At 42.0% G+C, this 24,845-nt stretch overlaps 1 protein-coding gene across 1 annotated transcript in view; it reads right to left on the reverse strand.

The window, feature by feature from the left end:
• Nucleotides 1-10,885: 10,885 nt before the first annotated feature.
• Nucleotides 10,886-24,845, reverse strand: part of CLINT1 (clathrin interactor 1) — a 46,531-nt gene continuing 32,571 nt past the window's right edge. Inside the window, exons 7-12 of the mRNA XM_027718555.2 lie at nucleotides 21,860-22,100; nucleotides 21,260-21,341; nucleotides 16,910-16,987; nucleotides 13,942-14,222; nucleotides 13,311-13,512; nucleotides 10,886-12,609 (exon numbers count right to left, since the gene is read on the reverse strand). Coding sequence (XP_027574356.1) covers nucleotides 12,248-12,609; nucleotides 13,311-13,512; nucleotides 13,942-14,222; nucleotides 16,910-16,987; nucleotides 21,260-21,341; nucleotides 21,860-22,100 — 1,246 coding nt within the window. The 3' untranslated portion in view covers nucleotides 10,886-12,247. The remainder of the gene's footprint in view (nucleotides 12,610-13,310; nucleotides 13,513-13,941; nucleotides 14,223-16,909; nucleotides 16,988-21,259; nucleotides 21,342-21,859; nucleotides 22,101-24,845) is intronic.

The following is a 24,845-nucleotide window of genomic DNA, read 5'->3' on the forward strand; positions in this document are numbered from 1 at the left end:
TACTCCTGGTTGTGCAGATCCTTTTAAAGGGTGATTTGGGAGAGTGAATAGTTTTGTGTAAAAATTCTCTCTGCCAATTGCCCAGAGGGTCAAAGCAAAAGGAGAATCCAGCCCGAGTGCTCCCTCTGGGGAATCCCATCCAGATGGGAAGTGGATGGGCACGAGGGTAAGGGGTACTCCCACTCTGTGCAGGGACCCTGCTCCAGGGAACCCCATCCCAGGTGGGAGGTGAATGGGCACGGCGGTGGGTGGAGGGATCCTCCTGCTCTGAGCAGGAGCCCTGTTCTCTGGGAAAGAGCAGGGGATATCTTCAGGGTTCTGGATTTCTCCTTTCCATGGGCATTAAATGCTCCAGAAAGGTTGTTCAAAGACTCCCCTGCATGCTGCAGCCCTTCAGCTGCTCTGTGTTCCGCTGGGAATCTCGGACAGAGCCTCTCCCCAGGTCCAGGCAGCGCAGCCATGGAAGCGCCAGGCGGGCTCCTAACCAGCAGGAATCCGCTGATGCTCCCGTCGGGATACAGGTGAGATTCGGACACACCGGAGGTACCCCAGCTGCTGACATTCCCGGGCTGACATTCCCGGGCTGACATTCCCGGGCTGACATTCCCAGAGCCCCGCCCGCTCCCGTTCCCGCTCCCGGCCGCCAGGGGGCAGCAGCGCGCAGGGAAACCCCGCGGCGGCGGCTCCGGGATCCCGGGAAAAGGGGGGAGACGGGGGGACATCCCAAAAACCGCGCCCAGGGAACGCTCCTGCGGGCACCGCGCTGGGACACGGGCAATGTGTGTTTGGGGGTGTGCGCTCCACACCGCCCGGCTGCTTCACAGGGCGCAGTGATGTGTTTGCAGAGCATCGCCCCTCTCCTGACTGGCCAGATCAAGTTTTCCCCCCCTAAAAACAGCTGTCCTGGAGTGGTGGCATGGCTGGAGTCACTGGGGCCGAGCCCTCCCACAATCACAGAGTCATTTAGGTTCGACAAGACCTCCAAGATCATCGAGTTCAATCTTCGACTCATCCCCACCTTGTCAACTAGACCAGAGCACTGAGTGCCACATCCAGTCGTTTCTTGAACACCTCCAGGGATGGTGACTCCTCCACTTCCCTGAGCAGCCCTCACCTCCAGGCCAGGTCTGACAACAGGGTTGGCGGCAGAATGGGCCAAAAAATTAGTCCCCATGTGTTGTCTTAAGGGTGTCTCTGCAAGCTGAGTTCTGGGTTTGCACCAGAGCCCGCAAAGGGAACCCTGGGGTAGGCAAAACATCACCGAATTTATCACAGGGAATGCACAGACACGAATCTGAAGAACTCGATGGGAGGCAGCACTGGTGGAGGGAGCCATGGCCAGGCCAGGCTGCAGGAGCAGCTCTCCCAGGTAACCTCTGTGGGTGGTTTGGGATATAAGAGGAGTCCTCTAGCTGTCCAGCATGGATGAGGATGATGGCTGCAGGAAACACTGGCTGTGGGAGGAGCACAGAAGTCGGTGCTGTTGGGTCTGCTGGAACACTCTGGAAACAGTGACCACTGGCAGTGCTGCCCAGGCTGTAAAACAGCACTCTGTGGGTGCCCGTATCTTGTCATATATTTACAGGAAGAAATCATGAATAATTTATACACAGTGTGCAGTTGATCCTATAAAATACTGTTCTTTGAGAATATGGATGCTGTGGCAGAGTTATCTGTAAATGCGACAGCACAGGCTTGAAGAAGGAAACCACCCCTTGCTGTCCTGCCCTTCAGGGCATGAGGCTCAAGCTTGGTACATTTTTTCCATCAGAGTGTAGTCAATGGAACAATTGTACAACGTGTTGATCAGGAAAAGGATGTGGGAGCCTGAGTGGAAAAACTGATGGTATCGTGCTAATGGCACTGAGCAGCAGGAAGGATGGCAAACAGGATGTGCACCGCGCTCGGCGGGAAGAGCTGCAGGGCTGGAGTCAGCCGGGGTCCTTATTGGGACCATGGGACAAGCTGGACCAGAAAGCAGAACATTCCTGATCTTACACTTCTCTGCTGGGAACAAGGGCTCTTCACTGATTCCTTGGGGGAAAAGTGAGCAACTGTTAAGCAACATCCCAAAGTTGGTGGAAGAACAAACTGGAGAAAACTTATTTGTAGTTGTTTGAAAACCAGAACAGTGGGAAGCTGAAGAATGGTGTGTGTGGGACCCTCAGGAGGACCTCCTTGCATCCAGGGCTTTGGTAGAAGGCTCTTCCAAACACAGGGATAAACAGGTTCAAAACAGTGCTCAAGGGAATATCCTGGCGCCACCTCCCAGATTTGTAGAGGCTGGATGGGCAGCCCTCGTGCCCAGCTGCTCCCAAATGTTTTCAGCAGAGCCTGAGCTGAAGGTGTGTGAGACAAGTCCCCTCTTTCCACTACCATAACCATGAAAGTGTTTAAATCTGAGAGCAAGGAAATAGTTTTTAGTTGTCCTCCTTTGGAGGAGTGTCCCACAGGGAAGGGGTCCCATGTGGAATGGGCTTTTCCCATAAGGAAAAGCTTATGTGTGGTTTGTGGCACAGTTACCCACAATGGGCTGAGAAAGAGTTATCAGGTGAGAAGCACTGGCTGTGTTTGCTTCTGGAATTGCATGTGTTTGTAGTGTTTTGTAAACTGGGTGTTTAAAAATGAAATATCCCAATAGGGCAGAATATGCTCGTCCAAAGGCCCTGAGCAGGAGTGGACCCCTGTGTCACCCCAGCGTGGGCTCCTGCCCCCCCCTCACGTTGGTGTGTGATGTTGTAACGTCGAAGTGAAACTGGGTGGTGGAGTCAAGGTGCACTGAAACAGGTCGTGTATGTAACTTGCCCTAAAATCAGCCCAGTGGTGTGAATTGGAAGCAGCTCCAGTCCCCCCCAGCTCACCTTTGGAGCCGGGTGTTCCAAAGCGTGTGCCTCGGTGTGCTGCTGGTATTGCAGGAGCATTTGTGTCTGCGTAGCCTAGTTTAGAAATGCTTTGCATCTGGGTTTGCCCACCCTCCTCGAGTGCTGACAGTTTTATACCGGTAAGACAGTGGGTATTAATTAATTTATTTTAAAAGCCGACATGTGCTTGTCATTCCTTATTGGGTCAAAATGCTCCACAGTCACCCATTCCTCAGCTTGGTGTTTTAATTAAAAACACAGACCCTTAAAAGAGGGTTGTACTGTCTCCAGCTATTCTAGCCATGACAAAGGTTAGTGCAGCAGAGTGTGAATTGCTTGCCTAGAGCATCCTCCAGCCTGGCCTCACATCTATTACCAAGTGTAAACTAATGAACAAAGAGCGGGCCTTTGTCACAATATCCAGTGTAAGGGCTTTCAAAAACTGCTGTAGGCTGATGTGGAAAGATTGAAAGAGGCTGCAGCCCCTGACCTCAATAAAGGCTTCAAAGGAAACTCCTGGAAAGTTTTTGCTGCACAAAAAAGAAATTCTTCAGGTAATGTAGCTCTTTAATAGCTAAAACTACATCAAGGCTTCTGCTGACTGGATGAAACAACATCTTTGTTTTGCATGTAAATGCTGTTCTGTAATGTCTCTTTTTTTGTTCCACTGAAAAAGAAAAAAAAAAGAAAAAGGACAAGGTGAAGGTACCAGCTCAACCACCTGCAGCAACTGAGCCAGGTAGGGTGGGAGGGCAGGAGTGGGGAGCAAGAGCCACACAGGCTCCAGTCCCTGCAATGGGTTGGGATGCTGAAATCCCAGCTCCCAAAGAGAGAGAAGACAAGAGCATGCAGTGACAGGAGAAGGGGGAACGGCTTCAAACTGAGAGTAGATTGAGATTAGATATTTGGAAGAAATTCTCTGCTGTGAGGGTGGTGAGGTTATCCAGAGAAGTTGTGGATGCCCCATCTGTGGCAGTGTTCAAGGTCAGGTTGGATGGGGCTTGGAACAAATTAGTCTAGTGGGAGATGTCCCTGCTCATGGTAGGGGGGTTGGATGATCTTTAAGGCCCCTTCCAACCCAAACCATTCCATGGTTCTGTGATTCTATGCAGACCCTGCCTCAAAGAAAACAGTGGGGAAATCAGCAACTGCTCAGGCACCTTTGCAGTGATTCTGGCCCTGGAGTGGGGGCACAGACCAGTTTGGGGGCCCAGAGGAGCCCGGGGGCTGTGTGGCCCCGGGAGGAGGTGGCTATGTGGTGCAATCCACAGCACTGCTCCCGGGGAAGAGGCCCTGGAGCTCACACAGGGGGTTGGTGGCTGCCTGGCGTGGCCGGAGCTCTGGCTGTTTTCCCTCTCCCCAGCTCTCGGCTGCTCCAGCAGAGCTGTTGGTGCTGGGTTTGTGCTCCATCGCACACCAGGTCATTGGCTTTGCCCCCAGCACTGTCGTTCCTCTATCAGGCTCCAAGTCCTGAAGCCAGAGCCAGACCCGCTCTCTGACTGAGCACTGGACCACGCTCCGCTGGACATAACTCCCAGGGCCAGGAATCATCGCTATCCAGAGATGCTGGATGCTGCTGAGAGAGGAGACCAGGACAGCTCATCTGGCCGAAGCAGTTTGTGTCTAATTAAGCCCCAGGCTGTGGGCAGCTGACCCTCAGTGCTACAGCTGGCACAGGGCAGGAAGATCCCATCAGTGACATATTCCCACCCTTTTTATGTTTGCAGATACTTCAGGTTTCCCATGAGCTGCAAGCCCCTGTGCAGGGAGTGGGAGGTGTCGAGCACCTGGTGTGATTCTCCCACAGCCCAAAGACAAGTCCACAGGACGAAGCTCAGGTCTGACTGCTGGCTGTCAGCAACTCTCTCTGCTCAGCCTGCCCAGCACCAACAGGGACCAGGAGTCCTGGGAAGGAAAGTGGTGCCAGGACAGTTGTAGGCATGAGATAAAAATGGAGAATGTTCCAGCACCAGGTAAGGAGATTCACGTGCATTAGACTGGGCTGGAAAACCATCTGGAGGCCACACCTCAGTAGGAGTTGGGAGAATGTGGTCCCCTGGTGGGAAGGTGAAGGGACAAGGGCCAAGTAGAGGCAGGTAGAGAGACAACTGAAAGAACCAAATTTCCTGGCTTTTAGGAATTTAACCCTGAGTGTTCTCCAATCTGGGAATTTGTTTGCAAATCAAAAATGGGGAAAGATTTTGGTAACCTCATAGTATCACCAACAGTTTGTTAAAAGACTAATTGCCAAGTAGCTTATGCATGTGGGACCATTAGTAATTCTGTAGCTATGCAAATTAAAACAGTGATGTATGATTTATAGCTTTAATAATGTTCTGAAGGCTCTTAAATTTTAATCACTTGCAACATCCTTTTTAATATTCAATTACTTTATTAACTAATTAGGTCACTTGCTGAAAAAGCACATAAGGCTGGTGCTATTTTAATATCAGCTGAACATCACAAAATACCTTTGAAATGGTGTAAATGGTTTATTTATTTTAAATAGATCATTAAGGTGCTGTAATTAATAAATCAATTACAGAAAAAAAAAGACAAGAAATTGATAAATGCCAAACCACAATAGTAGTGGCTTCTCTGCTTACTTTATAAATGTTCACAGGGATGCTCAACTTGGTGAACGTGGCCACTGAAGCACCTTCCTGGATAATTCGTATTCAACTGAAGGGATAAGTTTTGAGATATGCTTGGTTCATTATAGATGCTTTTTGTATGGATTTAGCTTTCTGATTGATAAAAGCTCCACAAATGACCTTGAAAAGTGAAAGTACTTAAAAGGACAGCCCTCCTTTGCAGAGAGTTCTTTTGTCTGCCTCAAAAAAAGATAAAACTGTTGCATCTGAGAGCCCTGCTAATGCTGGGATGAAAGGCAGAGCTGGGGGAGAGGGCAGGTGGGCAGCTGAGCAGTGACCAACCTGCTCCGCTCAACGTGGACAAGCACGTGCTGCTGCCCAGAGATGGGGCTGTGGCAGAACAGCAGCACTTGCAGCTGAAGCAAGGAGAGAAAATTCCACCCCTGGAAAAGCCAGGAAGATGCTCAGCTGCACCAGAAGCCTTCACGTAAAACCTGGAGTTTAAGTTAAATTTGAACCAGTGTGGGTGCAGCTCTAAAACAGATTTTGAATAATCTTCTGTTTTAAAACTAAGGGTAAGACCAAACACTATTTCAAGAATTAAGTCATCTTTTTAACAGATTTTGGTTTAAATTATATCCATGTGATGACACAAAGTGCAATAATTTTCTCTCTTGAGGAGATGCTAGAGAAGATCTGCAGTAATTACAGAGCACTTGTCTTCCCATATTAACTTTTCTTGCCTCTATTTTCTCATAATGAAAACCTGTAAATCAGGGGGGAAAACGCTTAATGTTTCAGTGATCTTTCTGCTAAAACTAAGACTGCCCTTTACAACTCAGCCACATAGAAAACTAATCCAAATCTCAATTTAAAGAGTTACCTGAGAACTGAAATGTATATGGACTAAGTCTGGCTCTAAAGCAAGGTCCAGGTGAGGTACAAAACTGCTACTCCAGTTCCTCAAAACCAAAAATAAAAGCTGTCCCTACCCCTGTCCCAGGGGCATCTGCAGCCCAGCTCTTCTGCAGCTGACAGTGCCTTCTTCCATTACCGGGGCTTGAGAGGAAATCATGGATTTTCACTTAGGAAAATGCCACCTAGTTAACATTTCTCACTGCTGTGAGAGGCTACTGCTCAGTGTGATCATCCCTTGAAAGGAAGGACACACTGGACTAACCTGAGCTGTGCAGAAGGGATAAAATAAATGTCTAAAATAAATCTATTTCACACTTTACAGGAGCTGCCACAGGAAACAAAGGTGCAGAACAACACAGCTATAAGGTACCAAATGCTGGCACAGCTCGGGACAACATATGATGCTATACACCTTGGAACAAGTGGAGATAGAACTCTTAAGGGGTCAGAGATATCTCTAGTCACATGAGGTCATTGTCACTGTTTTAAGAGTATTTATTTCACCCTGCAACAATCCTGTTGTACAACATGGCTCAGGGGCTGTTCTGAGCCTCCTTACAAAGCCCCAGGTCTCAGTCAATAGGTGCATTTTTATCACATTCCTGTAACTTCTCCGCCGTCATTTATTCATGTGATCGATTTCCGTGTCGCTCAAATCAAACTGTGAGGGAAACCCCACATCCTCCTCTGTCAGACCAAAAAAGACAACACTAGCTGGAATGGCAAAGAAAAAGGTCACCGGTGGCTCAAACCCAACTGGTACCAGGAGAAATAAGGAGGCAAAATGCAGCAAAAACCACCCGCAGAGCTCGGCAGGCCCAGCCCTCTCCCTGCATCCGCCTTTTCCGCCACGGAGCCGCCGGTACCACGGAGCCGCTGGATTAACCTCCCCGGCTGGATTCAATGTGACAGTGACACTTCACAGCACATTGCATCCAATCTCATTTGAAGCTGACAAAGATTGTTTCTGTTTTATATCTATTGGTTTATTAATGGCCTACAGCCTCTTAAGCAGATGCATATTCATTAGATAGCCAGCTGTTAGGAGGTTCCCAGATGTCGAAAGTAGCTCTGTCTTGGTGTACATTCTTTTTTTTTTCCCTTCTCATGAAACAAAGTAATTGCAGCTCGATTAAAGAACCAGTTAATTACTGAACCAGTACCTTATGGCATGATTAAAAAAAAAAAAATCTGCAAATTTGTGAGTACAGACACTTTTAAAAACAGAGATGAACCGAGCCTTTGCTGTGCTGTACACATGCAGAATTTACAAGGATGTAGAGACTGGATTACTCCATGTAAAGAACCCCCAGCTGCAGAATCCTGGGAAACATGGAGTTCTGGAAAAGCATCTTTCTTCATTTTCCCCATTCTGTAGAATTTCTCTTACCTCTTATCGTTCTTTATGTGAATAATGGACGTAGAAACACAGGGAAAAATGAAAATGAGACACATCTCAGATTTTAAAGGTCATTTTATACAGAGAAGCAAAATTCCATGACATCCCAGCTAGATAAAACTGTGACCAGATCATTGAACAGGCTGTACAGGTTGACTTACAAATTCCATGGGGCATCCTTCTCAGTCTTGCAAGGTTAACCTGATTCACCGAGTTATTTTTTGCAACTTCTTTCGTCCAAGCTCTAAAAGCAGCTCCCAAAAGCAGGGCTAGAACAACCACCACCCTCCTGCCACCACCTCCAGGAAGCTCTTTGGCCACAGAAATGTCTAAAATGTTAAAGTCAGCTCCAAATGCAAGGTTCATGAGGATTCTGTTCCTGGCTGATGGGCAGGAACTGCACAGCCCCTCAGTCGTGCCAGCCAACGAGGAGCATCAGCCCTGCTTTGTCCCAAGGAGCTGCACTTCCATTACCAGGAGAGAAAGAAGAGGGCAACTACTTCTTCCTGGCTGCAGGCAGAGCTTCAGGGGGGATAAGAGGAAGCATGCAGGTATTCAGGATTTAGTTTCCAAATCTCTCATTCATACTTTTAATTTCCCTCAGTCCAGTCTGTCACCAAGTACCTGGCCCTGCACAATGAGATTTTTTACTGTGCTGACAATTCTGTATTAACAAAAACGTTCTCTCTGCATGCAAGAATTTTGCCTAAAATATAGAGTTTCAATGTGTTTGCAAACCCAACAGACCTGAAACAATTCTGAATTTTAGTCAGTAGCATCTTGAAATAAAACTTGGGGTCAAGGGAAAAAAAAATTAAAAGCACCCCTCAAACCAAACCCTTGTGCATTAAAAGCTTTAATCAGAACCAAGTGATGGTACTATAAAATGTCATCTGCTATCAAAGTGTTTACAGTCATGCACAGAGGAACATGGAGGCAATTTTGTAGAGCGACTCCTGGAGCAAAGGCCTCTGAGAATAAAAGTGTCTTTAGATATTTGTTATCCTGTTATAGCTGGTATCACCTTGAGTATACAATGCCTGCCTGCATTATGTAAACACTTCATTGATAAATCCCTCCCCCACCTCCCCTAAGCTGTGTCAGACTGTTCTTAGCTGACAGATAGAGCTGAAACAGATGCTGCTATAAATACCCTTGTTTAGCTGTTTTGAATATAATTTCTTTTGTAGAACATGGTGGGTACTCTAGTTATCACTGAACCTGCACCTGTTCTGGAGTTTATTACTCCTTTGTACACATCAAGATGCCTTTTTTTTAATGATTCTATAAAAAAAAAAATCAAACACAGAGCTGGATTCTGCTGCCCCTTTCTCCTCTTCTAAAGTATAGATATTGTTTACAAAGGATTTCACTCATTTTAAGTGAACTCTTACAGATTTCAGAAGCTACAGAATCCAGAGGCGGTAAAAGTTTAACTCTTAGGAACAGAGACAGAGTTATTTCATAAAATTATATATATAGAATTCCATGATTCTATATACATATACAGTCAAGTGCTACACAACACCCAGCCAGCCAAATCCAGAGATCACAGGTACAGCTGGACCCAGTTTTAAAAATTAAGAAAGGAGTTGTACTAAGTAACACAGTGGCATGATTTTGGTTATATTCAAATTTTACTCGGCAGCAGCTGATAAATGGTGCATGTCTGTCCCCATTCCCACAGTAGCTCATTTGTTTTTGCACCTGGAAAGATAATTTTTAAAGATATTATTTTGCTGCTTTGCTCACACCTGAAATATCAGAAATGGAAATATATTATGCTATTTATCTTAAACGAGTTCAATACTATTTTAAGCAAAACCAACCCATTTTACATTTGATCTTTATCTAAAAATGTAAACTATATTCTGCTAAGCACTACTACCTGTGATTCACATGCCTGAACTGGGAGAGAGAATGGGACAAAACTTCCATGCCCCAGGTTACCTATCCCACTGCAGAAAAGATGCACAGGGATGCCCCTGGTCCATGTTCTGAAGGAATCCTTGTTGTTTTTTTTTCGATGTTTATTTTGGATCAAAGGACTTTGTTTTCCTCCACCTGCAGATGACGTGGCTGGCTGACAAAGCTGCTTTTCCCACTCCATACACCCTACTTTGTAATGAGGATATTGATCCACAGGATGAACAGGGATCAGTTCAGCACTGCAGCTGCTCCCTGAGCCTCTGCACCCGACTAAGGTGTAATTGGCACAATCCAAATGATCCATTCCAAAGTGGCCACATGTTTTCCACCGGAGTCACTCTAACCCCCCACAAATCTGCTTCATTATCACTGTCTTGATTAGAATCACTGGTTGCTCTGTGAGATGTGAACAAACTAAACAGGGACATGATCCTTCAACTCAAAGCTGACTATTTCACCAGCCAAACCCACCTTAAAAGAACACCACGAGGAATACCCATCCTACTCATCCAAAAACCTTCCACAGAGGACAGAGCTGCACTGCAACCCTCCAGCACGACAGGATAACACTGACTACAGGTTTAGTTTTCCTTGCCCCCCCACCTCCCACCTCTGGAACCAGCTTTCTTCCCACCACAATTTTGCACAGATTGAACCAGTTTGAGTCTTGCCATCTGTTCCAACTAAAGGGTCTGAAGATGATTATTCCAAGTAAGTGTAAAGGTTTCAGAACAGGAACCAGAGTGATCTCTCCTACCCAGCCGCTGAAGCCTGCCTTGATTACTTTGATGTAACAACACTTGAAAGCTCCTATTCTTTGAAACTAATTTAAACACATTGAATTGTTGAAAGATTAAAAACCGCAGTCAGCTAATTACACTCACTCTCATCTCTTATTCAGCAAATGAATCACTTTTCATTACCACTTAGCTGAAGTACATGAATTTCTGCCTAATTAGAAATGTTGTAGATGGAGCATTAGCAAGGCTGGAGCGGGTCAGGATATCTTGCCTGCTTCATTTTTAATTCCTAACAGTAGAGCCAGATAGGAAAGGCTTCAGATAAGAAGTCATTAAACAATTTTAAATTATTTATAAAAATTACTTTGCCCAAATTATAATTATTTTTTTTCCCCAAATGCTCTCATAAACGTCAAATGGAATGAAAGGAAAAGCAGCCCAACACTGATTTTAATGAACATTTTAATGTTATGTATAACAGAACATTATGAATACAATGGAAACAAAGTTTTATCAATTTAATAATAAAAAAGAAATTCAACATAAGAAAAGGGAGGCAATAAATTTCATACCTATAGTATAGTGCTTATTCTTAACAATATTCCCAGCTTGTGAATATAACAATGTCTTTGTGTTCCAGATTCTAAAATCTTGATTCAAGTGAACTTAAATGCAGAATTACAGAAGGAAAAACAAAAACCCCAAAAACCTTAATTCATTCTTTTGCTTTCAGTAAATCAGTAAAATCTTTGACTGCTACAGGTCTCCTTTATTAATATATATATTTTTTTTTACTCCTCTATTGGATTCCACAGCTGCTAATGCCATATTTACACAAAAGAATCACCAAGTATTGTATAAAAGCCAAGATCCAATGCCATTGGATTAGGTTGGGTTACAGATTTACATCACTGAAGTGTGATTCACTTGCTGCTGATGCCTTAAACCAGTGGCTCCATAGGGACATTGGTGCTACAAAGGACACCAAGTGCCACTGCAAAAAGAACTCCAAGAAAGCGCATTTTCTGGAGTTTTCTGAAAGGAAACCTTCCAGCAGTCTTGGATAAAGATTCTCTTAGACTTCCATGGGATATCATATATAACATTAGAAGCATGTTAAGACCCCAAAAATCTGTTGATTACCAAATTGCTGAGAGAGAATTTTTACAATAAAAATTTGGGTAATACAGCAGCGTGGCTGGAACATTAGCAAAAGTATATATACATTCCAGGTCCCTTTGAATTAGCCATAGTCACTTATGTAAGCCATTTCTGGACAAAAATATATATTCTTATAAAAAACTGATCATAGTACTTGAGTGACTTCACAATTGTGGACTCAGTGGTAGTAAAAGGAATGATCCAATTATGACAAAGCGATCAGGGAGAGGGGGGGAAAAGAAAGTCAAAGCTCTTCAAGAAAAAAGAAAAGTATAAAATTAGATTCAAACATTTTTATCCAGTCCCCAATCCAGTCTTCCATCAAGTCTCAACGTTAAAATTGGTTCTTCTACATAGGAAAGGTTTTTTGATGGTCTTAATACAAATTATTTTGTAAAATCATCCAACACATTCCTTAGAAGAATCTTTCACCTCTCCAGAATTTGAACACTAGTTATTTCAACATTTAGAAAATAGCTTTTGGTTCTTTATGTAGACACTTTAACTGATAAAGAAAAAAAAAGTATTAATCAGTGTTTTCCATCCCTTCCTCAGCTATATTTGTGCAGCTAAAAATCCTTCATTCAGCCTGCCCATTTATTTTATTTTATTTTAATTTCATTTTATTTATCTATTTTACAATCTTTATTTGCTAAAATTGGCAAAATTTGCAAAGGCATCTTGCTTGGGTTGTACAGTCCCAGGAGTCAGAGTGGTCATAGCCATATTGGGTACCCCCATTCCTATTGTGCCCGTCAAACCCATTCCTGTAGCTGGCACTCCCATGTTCATGTTCATTCCCATCATTCCCTGGTTCATCATCGGTGTGGGTCCCATGGCAGTCATTCCCATTGTACCTGTCATCACATTGGGCATTCCCATCCCCACGGGCATGGGCCCTCCCATCAACGTGCTGCTCTGGGGTCGCACAGGCATCACGTTGGGCTGAGGACTGAGGTTCACGGCTGCAAAGTTTTGAGTCATGACATTCACGGGTTGTTGCATATCTGCAGAAAAGGGAAAGCACACAAAAAGCACTGATCAGATCTGATGGCACTGAAGGTGCTCAGGCATTTTAAGAAACTTATGTGGTAATTGCTGTGAGCATGGATACACAATGGCCAAACCCACACCTATTTCCTGATTTGGACATCAGGAAGAATTTCTTCACTGAAAAGGTTGTCGGGCACTGGAAGGGGCTGCCCAGAGAGGTGGTGGAGTCTCCATCTGAGGAGGTGTTCAAAAGACAAGTGGACATGGCACTCAGTTGACAAGGCGGTGATCAGTCAAAGGTTGGACTTGATGTTCATAGAGGTCTTTTCCAACCTTAATGATTCTGTGGTTTTATTTTGCTTGTTTCCCTATTTTCTGTGTGAAGACTCAGAAAACTTCTATAAAAATTTTAAATATAATTTTTTACCAATACATGCTGCTCTGCATATTCTAGAGAAGTTCTAAGGATTAGGAAGCCTGAAATCAAGATACAGCAACGGTGCAAGCTCTGCAGTAGAACCTGCACACATACAGCCTCCTGGCACATCAATAATCTCCATTTAGAAAACATCACTTGTGTCACAACACTGCAGCAGTTTCAGGAACCAGTGTGACTAAAGGCAGGAAAACAGCAGGCTAGAGCACTCAGGTCTCAGGGCCGGCCTATTGAACGCAGGGCTCAGTGTCCACACAAAACAGCGCAATGATCACTTACTCTGTTGCTGCATCATGGCGTTAAGCGATGGCTGTTGGGGTTTTGAAGGCTGCATCCCAGGTACTAAATTGTCCAAACTGATATTTACACTGGGATCTGACCAAGTTGAGGGTAGAGTTTTGCTTGCATTTTTCTGGACCATCTCTGTCGCATTATAAAGAGAGTTAGACTTCGGCATCATCGTGTTCATGGTTTGCAGAGGCTAAAAAAGAGAAGTTTGTTGGAATTCACTTGAAAGAATTTACCAGTAGGAAACTGGACTAAACAAGAGGTGTTAATTTCTCCCACAGAAGACAAAAAAAAACCCCAATAAAACAGGCTGGAAACCTGTAACATGCTGTGGAAAATGGCTTTAAAATATCAACCTCAACTTCTCCAAAAAAGCAGCAACACTTCCTAGATCAATGAAGACCGTCTCTGAGAACACTGGCCTATAAAAGGACTTTTCTTTTTAGTAGGCTATTCAAACATTTATGGACAAAACTTCCTTACAACATGCTGATCACATCTGAGTGACCAGGTCTAATGCATTCCAGGAGTGAGATGGATTCATTTTCAATGCTGTGACTAAGGAGAAGAAAAAAGATTAATCCAGGTAGGTCATTAGCAAACAGTACCAAGAGCAGCATACCTGTGACCTGGACATGGGTAAACTGGCACTCATCATGGTGAAATTCATGCTTTGGGTGGTGGTCATGGTTGTCTGAAAGGGACCCATCAAATCAAAAAGATCTGTAGCATTTGAAGCAGCTGGAGGCTGGCCCGAAGCTGGCTGGGGGCTACTGAAGAGCTCTAGAGCCGGCTGCTGTGCAGTTCTGCTGAAGAGCTCTCCAGATGAAGCACTGGGACAAGGAGAAGCTTGGTTGAAGGCACTCCAGTCACCAAAGTCTCCATTTCCAGTTGTTGCTGTACCTGAAGGAAAGGCAACAGTGTGGGAGGAAGGAAGAGAGAGAAGAAAGGCAGAAGACTTAGAGAAAGGCGCTGAGCAAATGCCATATTCCATGAACTGAAACAAATGAGAGCTGATCTGTGTCCGTCCAGATTAACATCTGCAGGTAGAACCTCCATCTGGACATCATTCCCTCTCATGAATATTCCAACAATTTTAACAAGGTAGGAAAAGAAATATGAAACACCCATACACAAAGTAGAAGGATGTTTGATAACATGTCACCTGTGGATGCAAGACCAGCAGGGACAGGTTTTCTTTGGCTGAAGTACAACTGGAAGATAACTTAGGGGTACACAGGAGGCTACAGTCAAAACAACACCTAGAACTTTGATAACATTTATCAACTTTTTATCTAAGCATTCTGGTATTTGCTGAGAGAGCAGTTGTCAGGAACAAGCCACTTGATAAAGCAAATTCCATCACGATAAAAGAAAGACAACAAAATTTGGTTGTATACAACTAGTAGCTCTTTGTATAAAACCATGCTGAGGGGAGTAAAAACCAGAACTTTGAAAGCAGGTTGTCAGGGAATGCTTATTTGAGATAAGGAATAAGCACTTCCTATTCCATGAAGTGCTCATGTAAAACACATTAGGTTTTCTAAATTTGATTCCTGAACGAAATGCCTTGGCTTGAAGGAGAATTTCTAACTTGGATCTAGCATTTCTCTCAGCAGCAGCTTTGCTGAACTCTTAGTTCATCACTTAAACATTGTTTCATTTCAATATAGGAGGTTTTTGGAGACAAGCATTTAAATAAAAACACAGAGCTCTCACTGTATCCCACTGTGAGGACAGATCCAATAGTATGAGCTGTTTATAGACACCTGCAAGAGCACCTATTTAAGCATCACAGATGTTGAGACACAAACCAGTGAACTGAGAGCATGTCATAACCTTTGAGTCAAACAGGAGGAGATGTTACCTCCCTTAAAAACACATGTTTCTGGATTAACAAGAAAAGTGTTGCTTCACAGGAGTGATGGGGGAAGAAAAGCTAAAAACCATCATCTCTAGGAGATGCTGAATACAAAGTAACAGCATTTAAACAGCTCTCATGCCACACAATGCATCTTGTTCTGAGTTTGAGCCACTGATTAGGTCAGCTTTTTGATTATCTCACTGATACACTTTCGGTACTTCAGCAGTCACAAGCAACATTGTTGCCATATGCAATGAAGTTTGAATGCTAATGAACATTTAAATCATCTCTTGAATTTCTTTAGCTGAGTGAATGAAGACTCAAACACACAGAGCTGGGGTAGATTAATCTAGTGCCAGTTTCCATTTCCTGCTCTATCCAGTGTCTGGTTCCATAAGGGCCACCCATAGCCATATCCTACATCAGTATTCCACCCCCCCATGTGTAACTGCAGCAGTCTGTCACACTTCATGTAAATATTTATCAACACACACCTTGAACCTTTAGTCCTCTCCATCTTTACCAACACATTACAATTTAAAGAATAGTAGGAGAGTAAATTTGTTCACAAAATTCAAGTATTGCCAACAACTTCAGTGCATGAAGTGGGCTAATATTCATTAGCTTAGGGCCTTACTAGAACATTTGCTTTGATCTTCCTCACAAAGAGGGGCCTATATTAGAATGTTTCAATTAGTATTACATATTAAAAATTAAAACCTACTTTAAATATTCTTGATAGATAAGTAAATGCTGAGTGTGCTCCTTCTATGTTCAGACCTGTGCACTGAGCACCAATAATGGAAGTGGGGGTAAAAGGGAGAAGGTTTTGCCCCTTCAGTAGGACTTCAAAGATGATTAATCAAGAAGGAAAAGATTTCTAGAGGGGCTTACGCTGTTCAGGAATGATTAATCATTTCACAGGACTCCTTGTCCCTTGCATAATGGTGATTGGAATAGATTAATCATGTTAATGCAGATAAAAGATTGTATCAATTTAGACTGTATTAACACAGGAGTTATTTGCATAGTAGGCGGCTTTGTGTTTGCAAAACAACTTGGGTTTGACTAAGAAAGCCTGTAAAAAAATTAGAGCAGTTCTTTCCCACCAAGCAAATTAAATGTGTATTAACTAATCTAGGTAGCACAGTTTTCCTAACACAGTAAAATAAAGGAAGAGATATAAACACACTGACTAAAAGCTGGCTCACAGGTAGATTTTCTGATCAATCTCTTAGCTATTAGCTTCTCATTTTGTACTTAATCCTACCCTGAGAACCCCCAGTCACAAACACTCCTGCCCAAATTAACTTCACAAAAGACAGCCAGCCAGCTCTCTCCACTCCCTGCTTGTCTGCAGCCCTCTTCTGTCTGGGTAGCACTGCAGGCTCCCAAAAACATTCCACCAAAGGGAAGTTGATTGCTTCAGGTGGCCCCCCAGTATATTTTATTTTTTTCTAGTCCAATTTCAAGGGAAACTTTGTTCAGATGGTGGCCATGTCTGTGTAACAGCTTGTATGTTTGCTTGCAAAATGACTGCATGTGCACTGAACCAGCCCTGGAGACACAGGTTGTGCCAGGCAGTGGGTACCTTCCTTACTCCTGTAGCACTTGTGGTCCAGTTACACACACAGTTTGCCATGCAAAGCAAGGTGACTTTCAATTATGCCACGTGGCATCTCTTCCCCTCTTCTGATCCTTAAATCAATCTGTAAATTAATCCTACCTGGTGATGATGGGAAACTTGCTGAAGCAGCAGGTGAACTAAAATCAGCAAATCCTCCAAATGGGTCAGTTGGTCCACCTAGAAACAGAAGGAAGCCAAAAGCTGTTACAGGATTGTGCAAAGATCCATTGCAACAACTGCATGTGGGACTTATGAAGAAAAGCTGTTCTGTACTTGACACGATGGATTTATTGATTCTGCTCCCTAAGTCAGCTCTGTTTTCCTGTTCATCTCCATACTATATTTATACAACCCTGAGCAACAATAAACTGGATTATTTCCAACTACCTGGCAGATCTTGCAGTTTTGTTTTCCTAGGGAAGAACTAAAATATGCAAGTTTTTGTCATCTCTAAAAATAAATGTAGAGATATTAAAAAGATTAACAAGATTTTAACTAGGGAGAAATGCTACTAGTTTGGCAGTTTGTAAAATTAAAACTTTGAGAGCATTATATAAAAAGCCAAACATTCCTACTGTATAAAAGTTAATTTATTATGCTTCCTATGAAAAATTACATGTCACTTTATATTTAGTTTTTGTGTTACTTAAAGCATGAATGATTCTGCAATGTTCTTGAATTGGGATTTCAAGGACAGAGTTTGCATTTGTGTTCATTTTTTTATAAGTTTGCTCCCTTTCTACAAGGAGAACATTAAGTTTTCCAACTAGACATTTGTATATAGCATATAAATTATTAACTTCTGAATACAGCAGAGTAACAATTTTTCACTTAAAAGATACAGCAAAGGTATAAAATTAGAAGATTTAAAAACCATACTGTAAAACTGCTTTTTAAAAATAAACTGAAAAAAGTTAAAAAAAAAGAAGTCACCCAGTTATTGTTGGTACTGCTTTTAAGCAGGGATTCCTGACCTGAGGAAGCCAAGAAGTTGACCTTATTTGTTTGTCCTCAAAGATTTCACCTCCAAGCAGTCCCACCCTTAGAAGAAGCTGCAGCAGTTCAATTATTTTGCTTTTAGTGTTATGCCTACATTATATAGGTTACATCACAGCTGCTTAGCCTGCAGTGCTTAGGAACCAGCCAGGTGGGACTGGAACATCTGTGCTGCACTCAAACACCACCAGGGACAGTTTCCAACATCTGGTGCCATTTCGGAATTGTCTTATCGCTGCAAGACATTCTGCCCCATCTGCTACTCTCAACTGGGTTAATTAAACTAGAACCATCTCCTTTTTAATAAATGGCCAGCAGTAATAAAAGGAACCATTCACTTCCTAATACATGTGTACTTGTATTTCTTTATAATGTTATTCTACTGTAGACGTTGCCAGGAAGGCGACCGTTCTTCCAAGGGGAAATGTCTTCTTGCTGAGAATGTAATATTGGATATAAAACATGAGCAGGGAATGCAAGGATGCTCTCTTTGAATTTTCACCAATACAGCATTATTGAAACCCTTTCGCCACCTTTCCAAGAGGGAGAAGATTTCACACAAAGTTAAGGAATCTCTTCGATAAATTCTGAAGTGATCTAATAAGCATCTTACCTATGTTTATATACAAGTTTTATTCTGACTGAAACCTGAGAATGAAAAGGGGTTGGTAAAATATTAAGCTAAAAAACCCTGTTCTGATCCTGTTTACTCTGTCTACTGCAATGAACATTTTCAAACAATTTTTTTCATCACTTATGTGCTTCCAGAGTTCACAACAGGTTAGTGGTTTGAGAGTTTATATGCCAAATGAGCAACATAGATGACATACTGCTGACCACATGCTCAAAAAAAAATTAAAAAAAAAAAAATTAATGCTCTCATGCTATACCCATTATCCTTGGGCTGCCTGCCTAAGTGTCTAGGGATTAATTTAATTTTAAAAACAGAATAAGGTTCAAACCCAAAAAAATCCCTTAACATTTTCCATCAAGTAATCTTCTCTTCTACCTCTCTTGCCTGTTCTCAAACGAAATCGAATTCCAGATGACAGAGATTAAGCTGGATGCAGTAACTCTATAAAGAAAGGTATCGCAAGCTAAGGTTAAAGAACCTCAGTTCCAGCAACACCAGAAAGTTATTTCCAGCAGGTCTAACCATGGATTCTGTCTTCTTTATGGCAATAAACCAACCCCCTCACGTACAAACTGTGTTACTTCAGTAACGTGTAACACTGAGCCCAAGCAACCTTTTCCACATCTCTGCACCTGAAAATACACAGATAAGCAAATCCTGAGTTCCCTGAATTCACATCACTTCCCTGCCAGTTCCTTCACAGGACAGATCAAAGGCTGCCTTTGACCCTTTCCCTGTGTCTTGCCTGACACTGGGAATGTTCCCACACCCTGTGCTGCAAGGAGCAGTGGTCATAACAAGTGACCTGCACGTGAAGGACAGTGCTAATCTTCTCAACATGAGCTGGCCTCAAAGATTCCCATGCGAGATCTGTCACTACAAATGAACCCTTTCCATCTGCCTGCTCAGGTCAGCAGAGGTTATTTAGCAGGACCAGCTGGTAATATGCCTCTTCTCAGCACCATTTCTAAATGCTGCTTTGGAAAAAGAAGAAAAAAGGTAAAGAAAAAAAGGCTTACTACAGCAAGGAGCCAAACTGATGAAAGATTTAAATACACTGTAATATGGAAACTGCCATAGTTCTGTTTGAAATATGGGCAGGTTTGCTTTGAAGTGGAAACATCTATTCTCAATGTGATTTTATTTTTATAAAAGTAAAAACATACACACGCATAAAAATAAAAAAAGGCTCCAATCCCTTCTGCCATAAGAACTGGATAGAAGTTGTTTCAGTATTGATTTTGGGGTAGTGGCTCCGCTCCAGGATATTAAAATTTCATGGGACTGTGGTAACTCCAATGTACAATGAACACCTTTGTACACGAAGTTAACAAAATAGGAAACAGCACAAAATAAGTTGTTCCTTAAATTTAAGCATTTGTGCACAAAAACAAAGCACATGAAATTAATTTTATTTCTTAACAATTAGGAATTAACACATTCCAGAACAGAATGTCTCTTTCCCAAAAATAAAAGTGAACAAAGTTGTAAAGATCTACTCGAAATAAGGACTAAGACAGATGTCTGATACTAAATTACCATGACAATTTCCCTCCCCTCCAGTAGTTTTGATATATTTTATAGTGCATTGAATACTTACAGATGTAGCATTTTGGTAGGATAGTGATGAAAGGAAGGTCTCTCTGAGTGGTCACAGTACTGTGCTCATATGTTACAATACAAAATCAGGGGTTCCCCCTACAATAACCCCAGAATTGGTGTAACTTCAGCTAGAAGTGAGTAAGAGCAGTCTTTACAAACACCTGAATGCAGCCACATGGCCACACACATGGTCTCCAGCCCCTCTGGACTGCCATTTTTGGTACAGCCTCTGTGATTTTACCTTGTCTTTAAAACAAGGGGACAGCAGACACTCAGGTCAGCCTAAGATATACACATACACTTTTACAAACAATGTCAATACGAACCCATGTATCATGAGACACTGCTTATTTGTAAATGGGAGAAGTTCTGTGAAAGGTTCCTTCCTACAAAAAGGCACATGCTCATATTTTATTTGCTACTCAAAGTGATCTTTAAACAAAATTATTCTGCCCACAGTTAACTCTCTCCCAACTGCACCAGCAGACTACAAGTGCACAAAGCCCTTTTTCTATTCCATGTCACAACCAAACCCCTTACTACAAAGAACTGGTAAGCACAATAACATGCCTTTAAATTTAGTCTTCGGTTCTGAAAAGCAAACCACCAACCCCCTGAATGCCTCTACCAATCCTGTATGCAATGCACTAAAATTAAACACACTCCTAAAAAGTGCATTTTGAGAGCTTAAAGGTAGGTCCATATGAAGGTCAACATACTTGCACATTTACAGAGTGAAGGGATGCATTTTAAAAACAGTAATTTTACTTTTAGGTAGTAATTTCTTTTTGGTATTAGGGTTTGGATGAACTAAGTGCCAAGAGAAAAGATAAAGAAACAAATTTGCCATATACTTGAGATGAAAGTTTCTATGGAGATCATCCATCTCCATCCTTTGCACTGCACTATGAGAAATGCCTGAATGTGAGTGAATTGCACTTGCTTTTAGAGTTAATTATAAATAACTGCATTACATACACAGTTTCTGACAGACTGATCTGGCAGTTGATCTTTGTGCTGCTAACATTTATTAGTCCCACGCAACAGCACAGAGTACCTTGCTACAAAAGGTTCTAGGCAGTTCTAAACTGTTTTTCAGTATTCATTTCTCCATTTATCTACTACTCTATCTACACAGCAACAAACAAGCTTGAACAAGCTTTAAACAGAATTGGTTCCAAATATGCATTACTGAAATAAAACCAAACCGTGCCTACCTGTAGAAGCTGGCTGGCTGGCTCCATCAAATGACAGGTCAACCAGGTCATTAGATGGCTTGCTGCCAGAGGGTACAGCAGCCTGAAGAAGAAATTACACAACAGATCACATGATGTCATCAATCAAATGACATTGCGAAGTTTTCGAGGTTTTGGAAGGTTTTGTTTTCTTTTACTTTGAAGAGATAACAGATTTGTCTTTGAAGCCAACAATCAGTGGAATGTGGTTAAATGTAAAATCAACTACCAGAAAAACTCATGACTCAGGTCTGGGTTTTTTTATTGTAACTGAAGAATTTGGTGACTTTTCAATAACTGTGCAGTTCCAGAGAATCCTTCACACTTCAGGTCAAGGTTTTCTCTTTGCTTTTCTGAAGAGTAAAACATAGTAATGACTATATCTAAAATATTCTACATCTTAAATCAATCACATAGATTAAACTGTTCCACAGACTTTGAAAACTACAACTAAACATTTCTGATAAAATAATTCCCTTGAACACTGCATAATAAAAATTCTACCCTAAAGTAGAAATCGTCTGAGGTCAGAAGAAAGCAGTTTCCAAAATCATGTTTTACTGTGCCCTCCTGCTGTCTCACCTTTGTTGCAGGCTGTGCAGGATGAGCAGCATTCTGTTCTGGACTTGCTTTATCTCCTGTATAATGTGCTGCTGCTCCCAAGTCAATGGTTTTTGAAGGATTTGCTGAGCGTTTTTGTCTGATGGTTGTAATTTCTGTAGCTTGTGCAATATGAATGTGTTTCGTTGTCACAGTCTCCTCTTCATCTTTAAATTCAGCTTTGGGAGATTTACCTCTTCTTGATTTTTCCTCATCGCTGTCACTAGAAAAACAGAAGTGATAGCACAACATTCGTGATGAACTTCTCAGTTCCTTGAGTGGACATTTGGCTAAAGCCACAAGAGTTTTGGTTACTGCAGTTTCCTGTAGCAACAGTTCCTAATAAAAATATTGCTTCTTCCTACATTTGAGAAAGGAAATGTTTCCCCCTTACATAACCCATCACATCACACAGCATTGCACCTGTTGTACAGATGTGATGAAGAAAATCAGGTTATTTTGTTAAACATGAACTGCAAGTCCACGGCAGAGGATAACAGGAAATCAGTGTTTAAATCTAGTACATGGAATTACCTTCTGACAGGAACTCCTCCACACATTATGTAACACTTCAGCAAGAAAAACTTAAGTTGGCAGCTCTGTTCAGTACTTACACCAAGAGACAGAAAGCAATGAACCGAATACAGGCACTATCTTTCAGGTTTCAACAGCTCCATTGGTATTTCAGCTCATTTCCTTTTCCAGAGAAACAGGCTTTTATATTCTTTAAAATGTTCGTGGGGAAAAAATGTTTACAGAATTATGCAATGCAATACTATTCCCTTTCTATCAGAGCACACACAGTTATTCTTAAAATGTAAAAGAACAAAAATGTCACCCTTCTAGGCAAAAACTTTGGATGCCACTGCATACTATTTGTTTAATCTGCTACATTTTCCACTTTTACATTTTAAGTCTTTCACAAACCAACTGGCCCCAGCCAACAGTCAAGTTGCCTGCTACAATCAAGATTTGTACATAGCAGGGAGAACTGCTATAAAGAAAGCTTAAATACATTGAAACATTTTGAATAGTAATTCCCTTAGCAACAGAGTTGAAAGTGGAAGGGTTTTATATTTTAATAATGCATTAGAATACTAAAACTGCAAGATTTAAGAAAGGCTGTCCCTTTGTCAGTGGGAATATGACAATAACTGCAATATACTCTGGAGGGGAGCCTTTGTTCTCTGCTAACAATGGTTGGCTTTTTTGGAACATGTTGCCTGTGTCGTTTCCTCTATACACGTTACCTACTCACCACTGGGGATGCCTCAGTTCAGTAACATCACTGAACACAAATGCTCCCTCCCTTTTTCAAATTTTTTACTTTTAAAAAGGTAAATATCACAGCTGCTGGCCAATCAGCAACTCCTGGGACAAGGGAGCTCAAATGGCACCACCATAACCTTATTCTTCCAAGGCACTTCAACCCTGACGTGTGACAGCAGTCCCACTGTCCCAGTTCTGGAGTTGTGCAGGTACCCACCTGTGTGCACAAACACAGAGGGGACCACTCACCACATTTCCATTTGTGACATCAGGATTTTAACACAAGCCCCCAGAGAAGACAGACCTGCACATTAGATGGTGCACATGGTACATCCATCCGAAAGGCCTCAGAGGAGTGTGGATGATGTTGCCTTTCAGATGTGTGTTTAAAGCCTCTCCAAGGCTAGGACAACATAAAGTAAGGCTTAGTCTCTTAAAACCTGCTGCAATATGTTTCTTGTCCTCACTACTGAGTCCACCAAGTCCACGTACACATTTTGTGGGTTGAGAAAATGATTGACAACCAAAGTCTGATCCTGACAGAACTGCTACAGATCAATCTCACTAATGCAAGGATGAAAGAGTGAGCCTTTGGTGATCTACAGCAAAATAAAGGACTAAAAGCTTCTGAGAAAAGAAATCAAACATATATCCCAGAAAGGAGAATAAATATTAAAGACTCAATTTTCTATGACAACCTCTACTGCTTTGAAATCCTCTCAGGAGATCCACCTTTTATTTTTCTTTCATGGTCACATTAACAAAAAAAATAATTACAGATGAATGTTCACTTTAAGTGTGTTTACTGTGCTCAGTAAAACTACAGTGCTTCATCTGAGAATTACAGAAGTAACTTAAAAATAAAAATTCTAGCTAGCAGTGTACCAAATAATTAAAAACACTTCTGCAAAGAAAGTACATGGTTACCACTTCTAGGAATCAAAGTATGGACACAGTCTCTTTCTTTGCCTGAAGTTTTTTGTGGTGTGGGTTGTTTTTTTTTAACATACTTTAAGGCAACAAAAGTTTACTGAGACTTAAGCAGACCCAGTTTCTCCAGAGCTCGCTGTGTAGAGCAGTTCCACTGAAATCTACTGTACACTCAACAGTCTGTATCGCAGTTCTTAGCTCTTTGTTAAAGTTCTTCATTACTTTAAGTATTTTTTTTTTACAAATTACTGGCTCTGCAAGTAAAGCCAGAAATCCAGAAGTTTGGGCAAGTTCTTCTGGTACATAAAGACCATGTCTTCCAAGTTCCATTAACCACAGTGAAGATGTGTAAGTCCCATTCTCTGTGCTTCAAGGCCTTTATTGGCTTTACAGTACTCAAGTAATAATGTTTATAAAGTTATTATAATAGAAACAATAGAACATAACAGCACATTTGCCAGCTGAGTGAGTATCACCATTTAGTCACTTTTCCAAGTGAAATGGCAACTTAATTGTTATTATATAGCAGCAGGCTATGAATAAGCCAGTAAATTTTTTAGAAAAAAATTACTGAAGTGTGAAAACACAGAAATGCACTGATTTTGTGAGGCATTTACAAAAGTATGTTGTTATTTTGAGCTTAAGTTATATGATAATTAAAATTTCATGTTTCCTTCCATTTCAATATTTAAATACAGTATTTTGCTAATAGAGCACCCACTAAGGCTTGTAGTTACAGTATCTTTAAGTATAAATACAGAAGTCTATA

This window comes from Pipra filicauda, unplaced genomic scaffold (genome assembly GCF_003945595.2).
Source record: "Pipra filicauda isolate LSUMZ 115617 unplaced genomic scaffold, ASM394559v2 scaffold3_size10097308_pilon, whole genome shotgun sequence".
Lineage (NCBI taxonomy): Eukaryota > Metazoa > Chordata > Aves > Passeriformes > Pipridae > Pipra > Pipra filicauda.